This window comes from Cnephaeus nilssonii, assembly GCF_951640355.1.
Source record: "Cnephaeus nilssonii genome assembly, chromosome: 7".
In the NCBI taxonomy this organism is placed as follows: domain Eukaryota; kingdom Metazoa; phylum Chordata; class Mammalia; order Chiroptera; family Vespertilionidae; genus Cnephaeus; species Cnephaeus nilssonii.
The window spans coordinates 8,541,486-8,558,017 of record NC_137078.1 but is presented as its reverse complement, the minus strand read 5'-3'; the positions used below and the strand labels follow the sequence as shown (position 1 = coordinate 8,558,017).

General features: G+C 41.5%; 1 protein-coding gene across 3 annotated transcripts in view; it reads left to right on the top strand.

Moving 5' to 3' along the window:
* EXOC2 (exocyst complex component 2) overlaps nt 1-16,532 on the top strand; it is a 246,309-nt gene that overhangs the window by 61,650 nt on the left and 168,127 nt on the right. For all 3 annotated transcript variants that reach the window (XM_079776018.1, XM_079776019.1, XM_079776020.1), the window contains one exon: nt 9,311-9,437. In XM_079776018.1, coding sequence (XP_079632144.1) covers nt 9,311-9,437 — 127 coding nt within the window. The remainder of the gene's footprint in view (nt 1-9,310; nt 9,438-16,532) is intronic.

Genomic DNA, 16,532 nt, shown 5'->3' with positions numbered 1-16,532 from the left:
GCTGCTGCCACTGCTGGCAGCACAAGCCTAGGTCATCCCTGGTTTTCTGAGCCCCAGGTGGCCCTGGGCGGCTGGGCAGCTGCCATCTGAGGCTTGCCTGTGCCTTGGGCCAGCCCTAGGCTGCTGGGCAGCCACCATTCGAGGCTTGCTTGTGCCTCTGGCGTCAGCTGGGCAGCTGCCATCTAAGGCTTGCCTGTGCCTCAGATGTCGGCGGGGCTGCTGCCATCCAAGGCTTGCTTGTGCCTCAGGCTGGCCCTGGGCAGCTGTGCAGCTGCCATGCGAGGCTTGCCTGCGTCTCGGATATTGACTGGGCAGCCACCACCCGAGGCTTGCCTGCGCCTCGGGCCGGCCCTGGGTGGCTGGGCAGTCGCCATCTGAGGCTTGCCTGCGCCTTGGGCCATCCCTGGGTGGCTTGGGGGCTGACGGGACTGGGGGACTCTAGAGGCAGGCGCGCAGAGCGGCCAGACCTGCCTGGGGCGGGCCCGGCTGTGCAACGTGCCTGCCGCCCTGGTGGGGCTGAGGGGACTGGGTGCCGCTATTTGTGGCTGTTGGCTCCACCATCTTTGAGGGCATGGTAGTCAATTAGCATATTCCATCCTTATTGGCTGTGGATGCTGCCATCTTTGTGATAGTGTGATAGTCAGTTAGCATATTTCCTCTTTATTAGATAGGATGCCTATGTTCCTTTCTCCTTTTCTTCTCTTCCTCCTCCTCCTCCTCCTCCCCTCCCCCACTTTAACATATTTTGCATTGTTGGTTTGATGGTAATACTCCTTCAACCTATTTTTGTCTGGAAAGCATTTTATTTCACCTTCAATTTTAAATGATAGCCTTACTGGATACAGTAGTCTTGGATTTAGGCATTTGCTTTTCATTATTTCGAGTACTTCATGCTTCTCCCTTCTGGCCTGTAGTATTTCTTATGAGAAGTCATCTGACATTCTAATGGGAATTCCTTTGTAGGTAATTTTCTGTCTCCCTTGCTGCCTTTAAGATTCTTTGTCTTGAACATTTGCCATTTTAAGTATGATGTGTCTAGGTGTGGGTCTCTTTGGGCTCATCTTGGTTGGGACTCTGTGCCACCTGAACTCCTGTGACATTTTCCTTCACCAGTTTGGGGAAGATTTCTCTCATTATTTCTTTAAACAGATTCTCTGTACCTTGCTCTTCTTCTTTTCTTTCTGGTATTCCTATAATGCGGTTGTTGTTACATATCATGTTGTCTCAGAGATCCCTTAAGCTATCTTCCTGCTCTGTAATTTTTTTTTCTATTTTGTGAGATAATTGTGTATTTATTTCTACCTTGTCTTTCAAATTGCTGATTCAATTATTTGCTTAATACAGTCTACTTTTAATTTCTTTCAGTGTATTCTTGTTGTCAGATATACCAGGTGTACCGGTTAATAATGCAAATTTTGTAATAAAAGAAAACACGACAATTTCGAGAGAAACATCAAAAGTGCTTTATTCAAAGTAATGTCCATTGCTAGCTACACATTTCCCCCATCTTTAGGTAATTTGTGGATACTGTCCCAATAGAACTTTTCTTGTTTTGAGGCAAACCATTCAGAGACCCAATTTTCCACTTCTTCCTATGTTTTGAAGTGCTGCTCAGAATGTGCATGTGCCATCGATTGGAAGAAGTGATAATGTGAAGGAGCAAGGTCTGGTGAATACAGCGGGTGGGTTAATACTTCCCAGGCAAGATCTTTTAACATGTCTTTAACTGGTTTTAAAGTGTGTGATGGTGAGTTATCATGAAGCAAAATTACTTTGCTGTGTCTTCTGGCACATTCTGGTCCTTTCACGATCAAAGCGTGGTTCAAATTGATTACTTGTTGTCAGTAGCGATCAGTATTAACGATTTCACCTGGTTTTAGAAGCTCATAATACACCACACCTTCCTGATTCCACCAAACGCAGAGCATTGTCTTCTTCCCAAAGCGATTTGGCCTTGCAGTCAATGTTGATGGTTGACCTGGATCAACCCATGATTTTGTGCATTTGGGATTCTCAAAATAATTCCACTTTTCATCACCAGTCACAATTCGATGCAAAAAAGACTTTGTTTTGTGCTGTTGAAGCAGCATTTTACTTATGACTTTTCAGTTTCCATTTGTCTTTTGTTCAGTTGATGTGGCACCCACTTTCCTTCCTTTGAATTCTTTCCCATTGCTTGTAAATGATCAGAAATTGTTTGCTGAGCAATGTTTAATTTTTCTGCAAGTTGTTTTTGAGTTTGACATGCATCTTCATCCAATAATACTTATAATTATTAGTCTTCAAAGTTTTTTGGTTGACCTGGACATTCTTTGACTTTCACATTGAAATCATCACTTTTAAAGCATTTAAACCAGCGTTCACAAGTATCTCAAGGTGGAGCATGTTCACCATAAGCTTCCCAAAGTATACAATAACTTTCAGCATCACTTTTCTTCAAAATAAAGTACTGAATTAAAACTTACTGCAAATGCTCTTTTTTTTGGCACGAAATTCGACATTTTTAAGTGTAAAAATATCTATGATGTTAACACCCTCAGAAAATTTGATATATGAAGTTTTGAAGCTTGCTGTCAATACAACAAAATAGCATACATATCAAATCGCTTATATATCAACATATGTGTAACTTCATCTATTGAAAAAAATCCGCATTATTAAGTGGTACACCTGGTATCATTTTTCATTTCTGTCTGGTTCTTGTTCATGGCCTGTATTTCCCTTTTCATGCTTTTGTAATTTGCAGTAAATTCTTTAAGCATTTTTTAATAAACATTGCTTTGAACTCTATGTCTGATAGGTACCTTGCCTCCATCTCATTTAGTTCTTTTTCTGGGAATTACTTCTTTTCCTTCATGTGGGGGGTTACTTCTTTGTCTTTCCATTTTAGCTGTCTTTTTGCATTTGTTTCTGTGTATTAGATAGAACTGTTAATGTTAACTAGTGTTTGTGGGATAGCCTTCTGTAGAATGTGTCTTGAGGGATCCAGTGGTGTAATCTCTTTGTTCACCTGAGCTGGATGCTCTAGGAATGCTCCTTGTGTGCATTATTTGGGCTCTCCTGTTGTAATTGGGACTTGATTGTTGATGTCCCATTAGTGGGAGGGATCTCCCCTCCGACTTGTGCCAGTGAGATTCAACCCCAACATTGTTGTGCCAGCTGTTATACAACAGAACAAAATAAGACACAACAGGAACAAATCAAAAGTACCACAAAAATTAAATTACTCAATGCAACAATAGGGAAGACTAAAAAGGAAAAAGGAGAAAGCAAAGCAAAGAAAAAATAAAAAGAATACTAAAAGACATGCGACCAAAGATTTAGAGGGAATATAAAGGAAGAGGATGAAAGAAGACAAAAAAAATGGATATATGGAAGCAAGGAGAAAGCTTGAAGAAGTAGGTATAGGAGAAAACAGAAAATAAGTGAAATAATAATAATGAATTTAAAATGTAGTGATAATGGATATAAGATATAGATCCAAAAAGTTAAATGGGAAAAATGAGAAAAGAGAGAAAAATGAAATAAGAAAAGTTAATAATAAGAATAGACAAAAGTATAATAGAATCAAAGAGAAGAGAGAAATTAGAGATATGCAAGAAAAAAAGAAGAATTAAAAAAGGAAAAAACAAACAAAAAACAAAAACAAAAAGTCCACTTACAAACCAAAAAAACAAAACCACACATATTCACACACTGCTGTGATGTTGAATCTGGTCCCTTGGTGTGTCTAACCTGATCCCTGTGGTGTAGGTCACTGTCTCTTTCTAGACCTGGGCAACCTGATTGAGGTTTGAAGTTTGAAGCCCCTAGTAGTCCAGTGGGCAGTGACTCCTTAGCCCAGAGGCTGGGTCTGCCCTCAATCATATGCCTCAGTTGTCCCTGCTCTGAGCTGCACTCCCTTCCCCAGGGAGCTGGGCTCTGTGGGGGTTTCCTGGTCTTGGCTGGACTTACCTTAAAGGTGGTACCAGTACCTTGTAGGACAGGGTGCTGGGCACTTCCTCTCTTTCTAATGCCTCTACTCTGTCTGATTTGCTGGCACCTCCTGTCTGTCAACTGAAGGGGCACAGATTTCCTTCTCTGGACTGTTCCCCCTTGCTGCAATTTGGGTCAGAAGTAGCTGTTTTGCCGGTGGGAAAGAGGGACTGACTGATCTCCCTGCTGGACCTACTGGCTAGCCCTCTTTCTGCTCACTAACACGAGTTCCCACAAGAAATAAAGGGCCCCTCAGATTCAGTGTTAAGTGTGTCTTTCCACACCTGTGTGGGTCTCTAGATTACTGTTTTCTATATCAGTAATTCACTCCTCTGGTCAGCTCTATTGCCTAACCTTGCTAGTTCATTATTCTTTGTTTTTATGATTTCTTCAGCTGCAGAATTTATGTTTTGTTCTTTTAGTTTCAGTCTTTTTGGTTAAGTATTCCTTTTGTTCATAGATTTTATTTCTGAGATCACTGAATTGCTTTTCTAAGTGTTCTTATCCTTGAGTTTTTTTAGAACTGCAATCTTGAATTCTCTGTTATTTAAATCACAGTGTTTCATGTCTTAAGTTTATTTTCTGGAGTTTTTTAAATTTTCTTTCTGACTTCCCTTGTTACCTTGGTTGTTCATTGTACTTGATGGATTATTTCTCTGCTTGTGCATTTATGGGAATGAAAACTTTTTAAAAATGTATTTGACATTTCAGTGTTCAGTGTTGATAAGTAGATTTTTTTCTTTTGTTTTACAGTAGGTGGTGCTAAAGCACAAGTTTTTATTTTCTCTTCACTGCTGGGGAGTCTAGGATTTTTGTGCAGCAGCATAGCCTGGGCTGTGGAATATTCCTGGTATTTCCTGAGGAGGTGGGTACCCTTGCCCAACCTGAGTCTTGGGGCACCACTCCCATGGATTCAGAGTGGTGGGCTGTGGGTCTTCTGAATGTTCTCACTGCTGCATTCAGGTAGCCAGAAGCTGCCAGTCAAGCTGTTCTGAGTGGATCCAGCTGTCTCTACCTAGTTGTGTAGAGATGAGTGGAAGAGGGTTTGGTGGGGAAGTGGTTTCATCAATCCAAGGTTCTGCTCTTCCTTGTGTATTTAGCTACAGTGAGTACGATGACTTACGCCGGAAGTTTTTTCAGCCCTTTAAAGATTTTCCAAGTGAGGATTTTCTCCCTGTAAGGCCATAGGTGTGGGCAGGTTCCCACATATGAGAAATCCTTTGTCTGGTGCTGGCTGGCTGTGGAGTTCTTTGACTTTTTGCACAATTTCTCTGCCCCTGACTCTGGGCCCAGCCTCAATGTCTGTCAGCCACTGAGGCCCCATTGCTGAGTCTGCCCTTCCTTTTTGTCCAGTGGTGATTGCACTTCACCCCTTCACTGTCAAGAAGCCTCCACAAGTAGTGCCCAGAACTTTCATCTCTGTCTTGTCCCCTCCCTCTCCTGGCTCCATTGTTAACTGAGATGCACACTCCTTTAGATGTCTCAATGCACAATGTGTTTCTGTGTTACCAGGGAATCAATCTTTTGTTGAATTATAGCTGTACAACTTGTAATTTTAAGGGGAGAGACCTGAAGGTCATGTATTGACTGCCATGCTGCTAACCAAAACTTTTTATTTTTCTCATAGCTATTGCTGAGCATGGCCATCCCCTCTCTTAAAATAATAATGTCTTACTCATTTTTTGGTTCTATAATATCTTGCACTTGGTCAATACTTAATTAATCTGTATAAACTACAGGCCCTGTGCACGAAATTCGTGCATGGGTAGGGTCCGTACGCCTGGCCAATGATCAGGGCTGATCGGGGCCTTCCGGCTGCCGTCTGGGGCCTTCCTTCCGGCTGCCATCCGGGGCCTTCCTTTCCTGGCTGCCAGCCAGGGCCTTCCTTTGTTCCGCGCCGCCCCCTGGTAGTCAGAGCATGTCATAGCGAGTGATTGAACTTCCGGTCTCCTGGTCAAACTCCTGAGGGAACACTTTGCATATTAGCCTTTTATATCTATAATTAGGAGCCCAGTGCGTGATTTGAAATCGCTCAGCACTGCCCACCCACCTGCTACCCTGCCTTGACACCCGAACCTGTCCATGCAGAGCTCCAGTGCACCTGGCCCAGCCCCCAAACCCTCTGGCCTTTTCTGGCCACTTTGAGCCCCGCCCTCAGTCCCTCGAGTGGCCTCGGGCTGGTCCTGCCTGCTGCGCTGTGCTCCTTCCCCTGGCAGGTGGGCTGCAGGGCACTCAGAGTAAGGGTGGTGGGTGGCAAAGGACTGGTGAGGGGGGCGCTATGGGCTCTTACCCCGCCCTCCCCTGCATGGGATGGTACCTCCTCCTCCGGGCACCTCCCCGCTTCCGCCCCGTCTCCGGAGCAATGCCCCAGCTAATATGCTAATAACCTGGTCGTCCATTACGGCGTATTGACCATTAACATATTAGCTCTTTATTAGTATAGATAATAAAAGCGTAATATGCTAATTAGACCGGACAACCTTCCAGACAAAGCCAGGGCTGTGAGGGAAGCCCGGGTCCCTGATGCCTGCCGGCGGCCGGAGGGAAGCCCGGGTCCCGGGTGCCAGAGGGAAGCTGGTGCTGGCAGCCGGGGGAAGGAAGGCCTACTCTTGCACCAATTTCATGCCTCAGGCCTCTAGTACTAGTATATAGATAAAAGCCTAAGCTACTGCTCAGCTCGTACTATGACACACACTGACTACCAGTGGATAGACGCATAATGCAGGAGCTGCCCGCTGGTGGTCAGTGCGCTCCCACAGCAGGAGTTCTGCTTCGCTGACCATGGGGCACCAGACCCCGGGTTCATGGCTGGTGAGCGCCGCTGCAGTGCTCTCCCGCTGACACTCCCCCTGCACGCCCCTCCCCCATCCAGAACAGGATTGAGACTGACTGGGTGCGAGCCCGTGGCCGCTTCTTGGTCACAGGCACGCCAGTATCACCCTAGGATGGGCGTGCGGAAACCACAGTGGAGCCTCAGCTATCCTACAGAGCAGTGGAGTCAGCAGGCACAGCAGGGCTGGGATGAGCAGGAATAGCGCTGCGCCCGGCCTGGCTCGGGCTCCTCCATGGCTGCCTGCTGCTTCACGCACTACTACACCCCTCAGGGGACGTAGGACTGCTGGTTTTGGCAGATCCCTGCAGGCCTGGCTGAGGGACCCCACCAGTGCACGAATTCGTATTTGTATACTTTAGGAGTATCAGAGGTGCAATTAAATTAAACCCAGGCTGTACTTTTAGTATAGAATTGTATCTAATAAAAGAGTAATATGCAAATTGACTGTCACTCCAACACACAAGGTGGCCGCCCCCGTGTGGTCAAAGATGGCTGCCCCCATGTAGACACAAGATGGCCGCCACAAGATGGCCTGCAGGGGAGGGCAGTTGTGGGCGATCAGGCCAGCAGGGGAGGGCAGTAAGGGGTGACCAGGCCAGAAGAGGAGGGAAGTTGGGAGTGACCAGGCTGGCAGAGGAGGACAGTTGGGGGGGACCCAGGCCTGCAGGGGAGGAGAGTTGGGAGGGATCAGGCCTGCAGGGGAGGGCAGTTGTGGGCAACCAGGCCAGCAGGGGAGGGCACTTAGGGTAGACCAGGCATGCAGGGGAGGATAGTTGGGGATGACCAGGTCTGTAGGGGAGGACAGTTAGGGGTGACCAGGCCTGCAGGGGAGGGCAATTGAGGATGACCAGGCCTGAAGGGAAGGACATTTAGGAGTGACCAGGCCAGCAGTGAAGGGCAGTTGGGGGCGACCAGACTGGCAGGGGAGGGCAGTTAGGGGTGAACAGGCCGGCAGGGGAGGGCAGTTAGGGCCAATCAGGCTGGCAGGGGAGCGGTTAAGCATTGATCAGGCTGGCAGGGGAGTGGTTAGGGGTTGATCAGGCTGGCAGTCAGAAGTGGTTAGGGGCAATCAGGCAGGCAGGCAGGTGAGCGGTTGGGAGCCAGCAGTCCCAGATTGTGAGAGGGATGTCCGACTGCCCGCTTAGGCCCGATCCCACCAGGATCGAACCTAAACGGGCAGTCGGACATCCCTCATGGGGTCCCAGATTGGAGAGGATGCTGGTTGGGCTGAGGGACACCCCCAACCCCTCCCCCCGCACGAATTTCGTGCACCAGGCCTCTAATAATAAATAATTTTGTAAATTGTTTTTGTTTTGTATCTTAGGGTATAGAGTTTTTCTGCAGCAATATCTTCCTTAAATTCCTAGATACTTTTTATAAATAGAAATTTAAGGGAAATTGAAAATGGAATTTATATATGTACATGCATACATATGTATGTACATGTATAATACAGTTTTTATTTACTCATTTTTCTATTACATCTTTAAAAATAGAACTGTGAAGTTAAATGAGGAACTTTAAACATTTTGACAGAATCCAGCATCATTTTATGTGATGTTTATACAGCAGACAAAGACAACATATTGAAAGTACTAATTTTATTCTGATTTCTTTCCCGTCAGAGCCTAGCACAGTGTAGGCTCAATAAAGGCTTACCTAACTGAACTTCAAAGTATTTGGACTTGAGCATAATCTCTCACAGAGTCTCCTGTTGGATTGTGGAAGAAATGTGGGTGCTGATAAATTAGTTGATCACAAAGGGTCATATATCTAGAAATTGGCTGGGATTTCTCTCCCGTCAGAGCCTAGCACAGTGTAGGCTCAATAAAGGCTTATCTAACTGAACTTTAGATAAGCCTTTAGATAAACATTAATGAAGCCTTCCCAGCCCCCAGCCCTTCCTCTCTGCTCACTGGCACTCTGCCCATTTTCTCTTATAGCCCAGGTCCTGAGGTGGTAAACTGGTAAGTTATATGCCAAGATGAGTGACAACCCAAAAGAGGATACAATACTGTTTTCAGAGGTCATATTTTTTTCACAAATACTGCCCAGTCATAGTTTCTGAATCTGAGTCAGTTCCATTACACAAGCTATGCATTCCTGGAAGGTGTTTTGAGTGGTTTCTTTATATAAGGAATTGTTGTATATATTGTAGAATTTACCAAATTGTACTTTTTTTTTGTAAAATACATTAATTTTAGCAGAACTTTTTATCAGAGGCTTAATTTGTCTTCTCTATTGAGTAATGTACAATAAAACCATTTGCCAAGAGGTATTGTTTTTGTCATTTTTAAAATAGATTTTAGTGTTGTATTTTATTTTTTGGACTTTAGTGTTTTTAATTAAACAACCAGACATTAAAAAAAAAATTAGAGCCTCTTTGTCCTCAGTTCTCTTAAAAATTACCTTAGATCCTTAAAAACTAAAGCAGTTTGCAAAACTTAGGAAGTACCTGGAGGTGTCTATATTTTACTAAGGATGTACTCCTCTTTTTGCTAGGTATTTTGGACCAGTCTGCTGTGTGGGTTGATGAAATGAATTATTATGATATGCGTACTGACAGGAATAAAGGAATTCCTCCCTTGTCCCTACGTCCTGCTAATCCACTTGGCATTGAGATTGAAAAGTGAGTACCCCTTTCCCTTCAGTTTTTTTTTTTTTTTCCCCAGTTGGTAAGCAGTTTTATATACTTAGTCAAACTCTGGAAACATCAGGTCATTTCTGAAGCCTGGTCAACTTTGCTGCCAATTAATGTTCCCATTATTTAAAACTTTTGGCACAAACGAGTTCTTTCTTGGTCTGGCTTTTTCACTTAGCATAGTACCTGTAATTTAGTTTTTTTGAATTTACATTTTGTGAAGAAGAAAAATATATTTTAATCACTAATACTTATTTTTAATCACTAATACTTTAAGAAATCAAAGTATAGTTGACATACAGTATTATATTAGTTTTAGGTGTACAACATAGTGATTTGATATCTATATATACTTATGAAGTGATTACCATGACAAGTCTAGTAACCTTCTGTCACCATACAATGTTGTTATGATATTCTCTGTATTCCCTATGCTGTACATTACATCCTATGATTTATTTTATAACTGGAACTTTGTACCTCTTAATCACTTCACGTTTTCTGCCCATATCTCCCACTCTTCTTCCCCCTGGCAACCATCAGTTTGTTCTCTGTATCAATGTGTCCATTTCTATTTTGTTTATTTTGCTTTTAGAATCCACACATAGGTGAAATCATATGCTATTTGTCTTTCTTGGTCTGGCTTTTTCACTTAGCATAGTACCTTCTAGGTACCACTTGTTACAAGTGGCAAGACTCATTCGTTTTTATGGCTGAGTAATATTCCATTTTTTAAATCCTTACCTGATAATATGTTTACTGATTTTAGAGAGAGAAATCAAGTCGGGGAGAGAGAGAGAAAGAGAGAGAGAGAAACATTAATGTGAGGGAGAAACATTGTTTGCTTCACATACCTCAACTGGGATTGAACCTTCAGCCTTTTACCTAGTAGTGTATGGGCCAATGCTTCAACCAACTAAGCCACCTGGCCAGGGCTCTATTGTGTATGTCTATGTATATACTAGTATATACCATATCCCCTTTATCCACTGTCTATTTATGGACACTTAGGTTACTTTTATATCTTGCTTTTGTCAATAATGCTGCAATAAACATAGGGATGCATATACCATTTTTCATAGTAGGTGCACAGTTCACAGTTCCCTAGCACTTGTCATTTAAATAACTAGTACTTTCAATAATAAGAGAATGAATGCATTTTCTGGAGTTGGTAAGTTTAAATATTTAGATGGTACTTGAAATAAAAAAAAGATTTTCCATGTGCTTGGTATTTTGGGAAAATTTTTAGAGTAACCTTGGATAGAGAGGTCTTATTTTAGAAAAAGAAGAAAACAAGAAAGAAAAAGCATATATTAAAACACTGTTGGTGTAAGTTTCACTTCCCTGATTCATTATATTTTAGTAAAAGCTTTGATCTCCGTAGAGAATGGTGTTACATTTAGATTAGAATCCCTAAGAGCATTTTTAAACTATCTCTCTTATTTCTGCTTATTAATGTCTTTTGGAGGTTTCTTTTATAATTAAAAGCCTGCAGAGGACCTATTTCTAATACTTTTAAAATATCATTAGAGAAAAGATTACAAGGTTTTAATTTTAATATTTTTGCTTGTTGAAATATATTAATAGAGAAGTTTTAAAGAATTACGACTTCCTGTTGTAAAATACTCTACTGTGATCCTAATGGATTATCAGATTAAAGTGGTGATAAGACCCCCTTTGGAAGATGAATCAGCCCCTGGGAATTGCATTGTGAATGTTTATCGAAATTATCTTCAGCTGATAGTCATGTACAGTGTGAAACAATGAGGGGTTCTGTAGGGTTGGACCAGTTCATCTGAATATGAAAAAGCAAGTGAGAATAAGAGTATATAGTTTTCCTGTTACAATTTGGCTTTCCAATAAAATAAAAAAAAAGAGAGACCACTTTTCTTGCTACGTGTGAGTAGAATTTAATGAATATTTTGTTGGTGTACCTAACATGTATACTGTCCTATTTCAGCCCACAAGTTTAACAACTGGCATTTAGTGGTCTGCCTCCACTGCTAAGTTGTTCATATTCCTAAATTTTTAACTGATGTTTGGCACACATGGTGCCTTGATACTTATAAAAATGTTACTAATTGCTTAGAAAAAAAATAACTTCACTTTGAACTGAGACTGGGATTTGCTTGTAAAAAGTACTTGAGGATATGCTTATCGATTTTAGAGATAGGAAGGGAGAGACAGAGAAATATCGATGTGAGAGACAAACATTGATTGATTGCCTCCTGTATGCACCCAGACTGCAACTTTTTTGGTGCATGGGATGACACTCCAACCAACTGAGCCATGCAGCCAGGACTATTTATTATACTGATTGTCACAAATATATGTGTTCTTTGCATGGCTTAAAGCGTAATGGAGACAAACTATTTCAACTGAAAAAGAAGGTAAAATCAGGTTTGTATTAAATAAAGCCTTTAGTAGTTTTTCTCTCTTAAAAATAACACTTGCCTAATATGAGGATATGTCTAAATAATGTTTTTAAAGATAGTACATATTTGGGAGTGAGAGCATAAAAATAGAGCTTTTCCTCTGTTTTTGTATGATTTCCAACTTGGTTTGTAAAACTGTTACCTGGGATGGCTATCTAGAATAGTCAATTGATGTACTACTATTACCTATTTTATTTCTAAACTAGAGACCTGGTGCATGCAATTTTGTGCACTGGTGGGGGGCGTCCCTCAGCCTGGCCTGCGCCCTCTCACAGTCCGGGACCACTCGGGGGATGTCCGACTGCCGGCTTAGGCTCTCTTGTAGTCCGTGATCCTTTGCTCCTTACCGTCCGCTTGCAATAAGAAGTCGGGCTCATGGCTGGCAAACACAGCGAGGGTGGTGGGAGCCTCTCCCGCCTCTCAGGCAGTGCTAAGGAGCAGTGTGCCTGGCTGCTGGCTGAGCAGTGCTCCCCCTGTGGGAGCGCACTGACCACCAGAGGGTAGCTCCTGCGATGAGCCTCTGCCCCCCTGGTGGTCAGTGCGTGTCATAGCAACCGGTAGTTCCTCTGGTGGATTTGCATATTAGGATTTTATTATATAGGATGGGCTTTATGAGCAAAACAAATCTGATTTCCTTCTCTGCAATTTGGCTTTCCAATAAAAAGAAAGAGTGACCACTTTTCTTGCTACATTTAGAAAACAAAGTAAGGTGGCAAAATAAGTCTTTGCAAGAGAGGAGCCTTGGATAAATTTACCTTTTAGAAATTTTACTAAAACAAATTTGTGGGGTATGATAAAGTGTTTAAGTCCAGAAACTATATCAGACTGAAAAAACAACAAGAAAACAACAACACACAAGCAACCGAAAACAAGTTCATAGTATTTAATATACCAAAAATATGCTAAAAATTTAATAAAATAATTGTGTATAATATACACATTCTCAAAAGAACTATATAAACCCTCTTTTACTGGGTTTAGCCTCCCCCGCCTTTCTTCTTTCCACTTGTCAAATCACGAAAACATATTCTGTTCATGAAAACACAGAGTAATACAACTGCAATCAGGTCTCACTCCATGTGGGGTGGTGAGAATTTTTCTCAAAATTACTTTTATTTTTCTTGCTCATGGGTCATTACTGCAAATTCTTCTCATACTTGAAAGTGAAGCTGATATGTTAAAAACATTCTTGTTAGTTTTATCTGACCATTCAGTATATCTGGATCTTTCCATGACATAGTCTTAAACCTTTATAGGTTTAGATTTAAGTCTGCACTTAATACTACTATGTAATAGAAAGCATGTATTTTAGGGGTGGCAAGAGTTATCAGCTACTGAAATTTTTGTGATTCTTTAGTGAAAAGATTTCATGAATTTATAATAGAATATATGTTGCTTTCACTCTCCAGTTCCATGTTATTACATTTAACATGTTAAGCACCAAGCCTGTTTTGTCTTTGATTTCATCGATATGCTGGCAGCACCAGTGACTGACTGGTCCGGACGGAAAGTATAGTGTTAGTCACTGGTGACTGACATGGCGCTTAACGTGTTAAAATGTAGATTTAGTTTGAATTACTCAGAATTCACCTATTGACTTGTTAAGCCATCACTTCACTTGGTGAGTTAGACCCTAAAGTCCTGTTATTGTGAGTAAACTTTTACTGTCTAACTCTCCATTGACATAGTGCTTTTTCTTACTAGCACTGCTCTTAAGGCCATTAGCAATTTTCCACATTCTAAAACAACTTTCCTCCTAAATTTCTAACTGTCTAGATTTGTAGTTGTGGTTTTATTTTATACTTAAGATTCTCTGGTTCTTTATTTGATAACTAGAGACCCGATGTACGAAGTTATGCAAGAGTAGGCCTTCCTTCCCCCAGCTGCCAGCACCGGCTTCTCTCTGGAACCCAGGACCCGGACTTCCCTCCGGCCACAGGCAGGCACCCGGGACCCGGGCTTCCCTCGCAGCCCCAGCTTCGTCTGGTCTAATATTACACTTTTATTATTATAGATAAGAGTACCAGATTCAAATCTTGACTATTTACATGCAACCTCTCTGAGGCTATTTCCTCACTGTAATATGGGAATATATAATATAACTCACTATGTTTTTATGAGGATCAAATGTAATGATACTTAAGAAAATAGTCTATAAAATATAAAAAACTAAGTATAAAGAATAAAAACAACAAATAACTTTTATGAGCATTTGTTCTGCATCAGAAATTGCTAAGCCTTCCACATGCATTATCTACTATCATCCTTAAACATTCCTAAGAGGAAGATGTTATGATCCCATTAGTCTCATGATAAATAAAACCATAGAGAAGTTATATTACTTTACCAAGGTTACACAGACAAATCTAGCAAAGTTCAAGATTGAACCCAGAGCCTGTGCTCTAAACCACTACTTACTACTTTTGCGCCCATTATAAATACTGTGATGAGTCATCTCTGCTTTTGCAGATAAGTTCCTCATAGAGCTTCATTGCTCTTGGCATTGTCATTTCTTTTGTTTGTTTTTTCCAGATCTTCTATTTCACATTTATTTTGAGGTGTTTGTGTAAAAGATCATATTTAGGCATATATTTTGAGATAGAATATTGACTCAGGATGCATTCAGCTGTAAGTAACAAAAAATGAAAATTGATTTTGGCTTAAACATAAAGATTTATTTTCTCATAATACACAAAGTCCAGAGATGGTAGACTCCATGAAAGTTGAGTCAGTAACGCAATAATGTATGTCACCAAGGTGTGAGGAACCTGGGTTTGCTGTTCTGCTGCCCTTAGTATAACACTGATTTCCTTTATAATTGCAAAATGGCTTTAGCAGTTTCTAGTATTGAAACAATAATTATATACAATGAAAAATAAAAGTAATTTCTAAAGGCAGGAAGATGCTGTGTCTTTTTGTGTCTCCTTAAAAGTATGGAGACTTTTCCTTGAAGTGGCTCTAGTAGATCTTTTCTCAGATGTCATTGGTAGAACAAGATCTCTCAATAATAGCAAGAGGAATGTGAAAGCATGATTGGCATAGGATAGTTGGCGTTTATTCAGTGAAAATACTAGTGGAAAGCTATGCGGGATTGTTGTGTTTGAGAGGCTAGAGAATAAATGTTGGTTCACTAGTCAACAGTGGACTTAATTGTATGATTTGGGGCAAATAATTGGACATCTCTGTGTTAAGATTTTGCCATTTTTAATATAATTCTTATCTTATTTTTTAAAAATGTATTTGTATTGATTTCAGAGAGGATGGGAGAGAGAGAGAGATAGAAACATCAATGAGAGAGAATCATTGATCAATTGCCTCCTGCACACCCCACACTGGGAATCAAGCCTGCAACCTGGGCATGTGCCCCGGTCAGCAATGGAACCACCATGACTTTCTTATTCATAGGTCAGTGCTCAATCACTGAGCCATGGCAGCCAAGCTCTGTCTTGTTTTTGTCAGTCTGATTCCTACTGTAAGTCTTAATATTATTTTTCCAATTTGAATATATATCTGTGTATATAAAAGCCAAGCGACCAGAACACCAAAATGACCAGAATGGTCAGTCGCTATGACACACACTGCAGCCGGCCAGCTGGCCCGATCGCGGGGAGGCCCTTCCCCCCAGCTGGCCCCTGATCAGAAGGGCCGGTCAGGGGTGGGTCTAGCCTGCCAACCACCCGCGACCCTTCCCCCTGGCCAGCCTGGCCCCCAATCAGTATCCCCCTTCCCACCCTGATCGGGGGCAGGCTGGCCAGACCCCACCCATGCATGAATTTGTACACTGGGCCTCTAGTATATATATGTGTGTGTGTGTGTGTGGGGGGGGGGGGGGGGTTAAGATTGGAAATGAGTTTAATGTCTTCAATAAGAAATCATAAAATAAATTCAGTCTTAGGGATGTTAATGAGGGATTGGGAGCTAGGAGATAGGATTTTGACCAAAAGATCCAACACTTATTTTTTTAATCATTATAATTTTTTTTCAATTATGGTTGATGTACAATGTAATTAGTAATATAATGTAATTAGACATCATATTACTTACTAAGTGGTCATCCTGATAAATATTTTACCCATCTGACTCCCTACATAGTTATTAGAACATTATTGACTATATTCCCTAAGCTGTACTTTACACCCCCATGACTATTCTGTTACTACCAATTTGTACTTTTAAAAATATATATATTTTTACTGATTTCGGAGAGAAAGGGAGAGAGAGATAGAAACATCAATGATGAGAGAGAATCATTGATCGGCTGTCTCCTGAATACCCCCTACTGGACATATGTCCTTGACCGGAATTGAACCCAGTACTCTTCAGTCTGCAGGCTGACACTCTATCCACTAAGCCAAAGCAGGTAATTTGTACTTCTTAATCCCTTCACCTTTTTTATCCGCCCCTCCCACCATCCCCCACTCTCATCTGGCAACCATCAAAATGTTTTCTGTATCTATGAGTCTGTTCCTATCCTGCTTGTTCATTTATTTTGTTTTTTTATTAATTCAATTGTTGATAGATATGTATTTATTGCCATTTTATTCATATTTTCTATCTTATTTTGTTCTTCTTAAAGAAGACACTTTAAAATTCCATGTAATACTAGTTTTTTGGTTAGCATCTTTTATGTGTGGAAAGCTACATATAT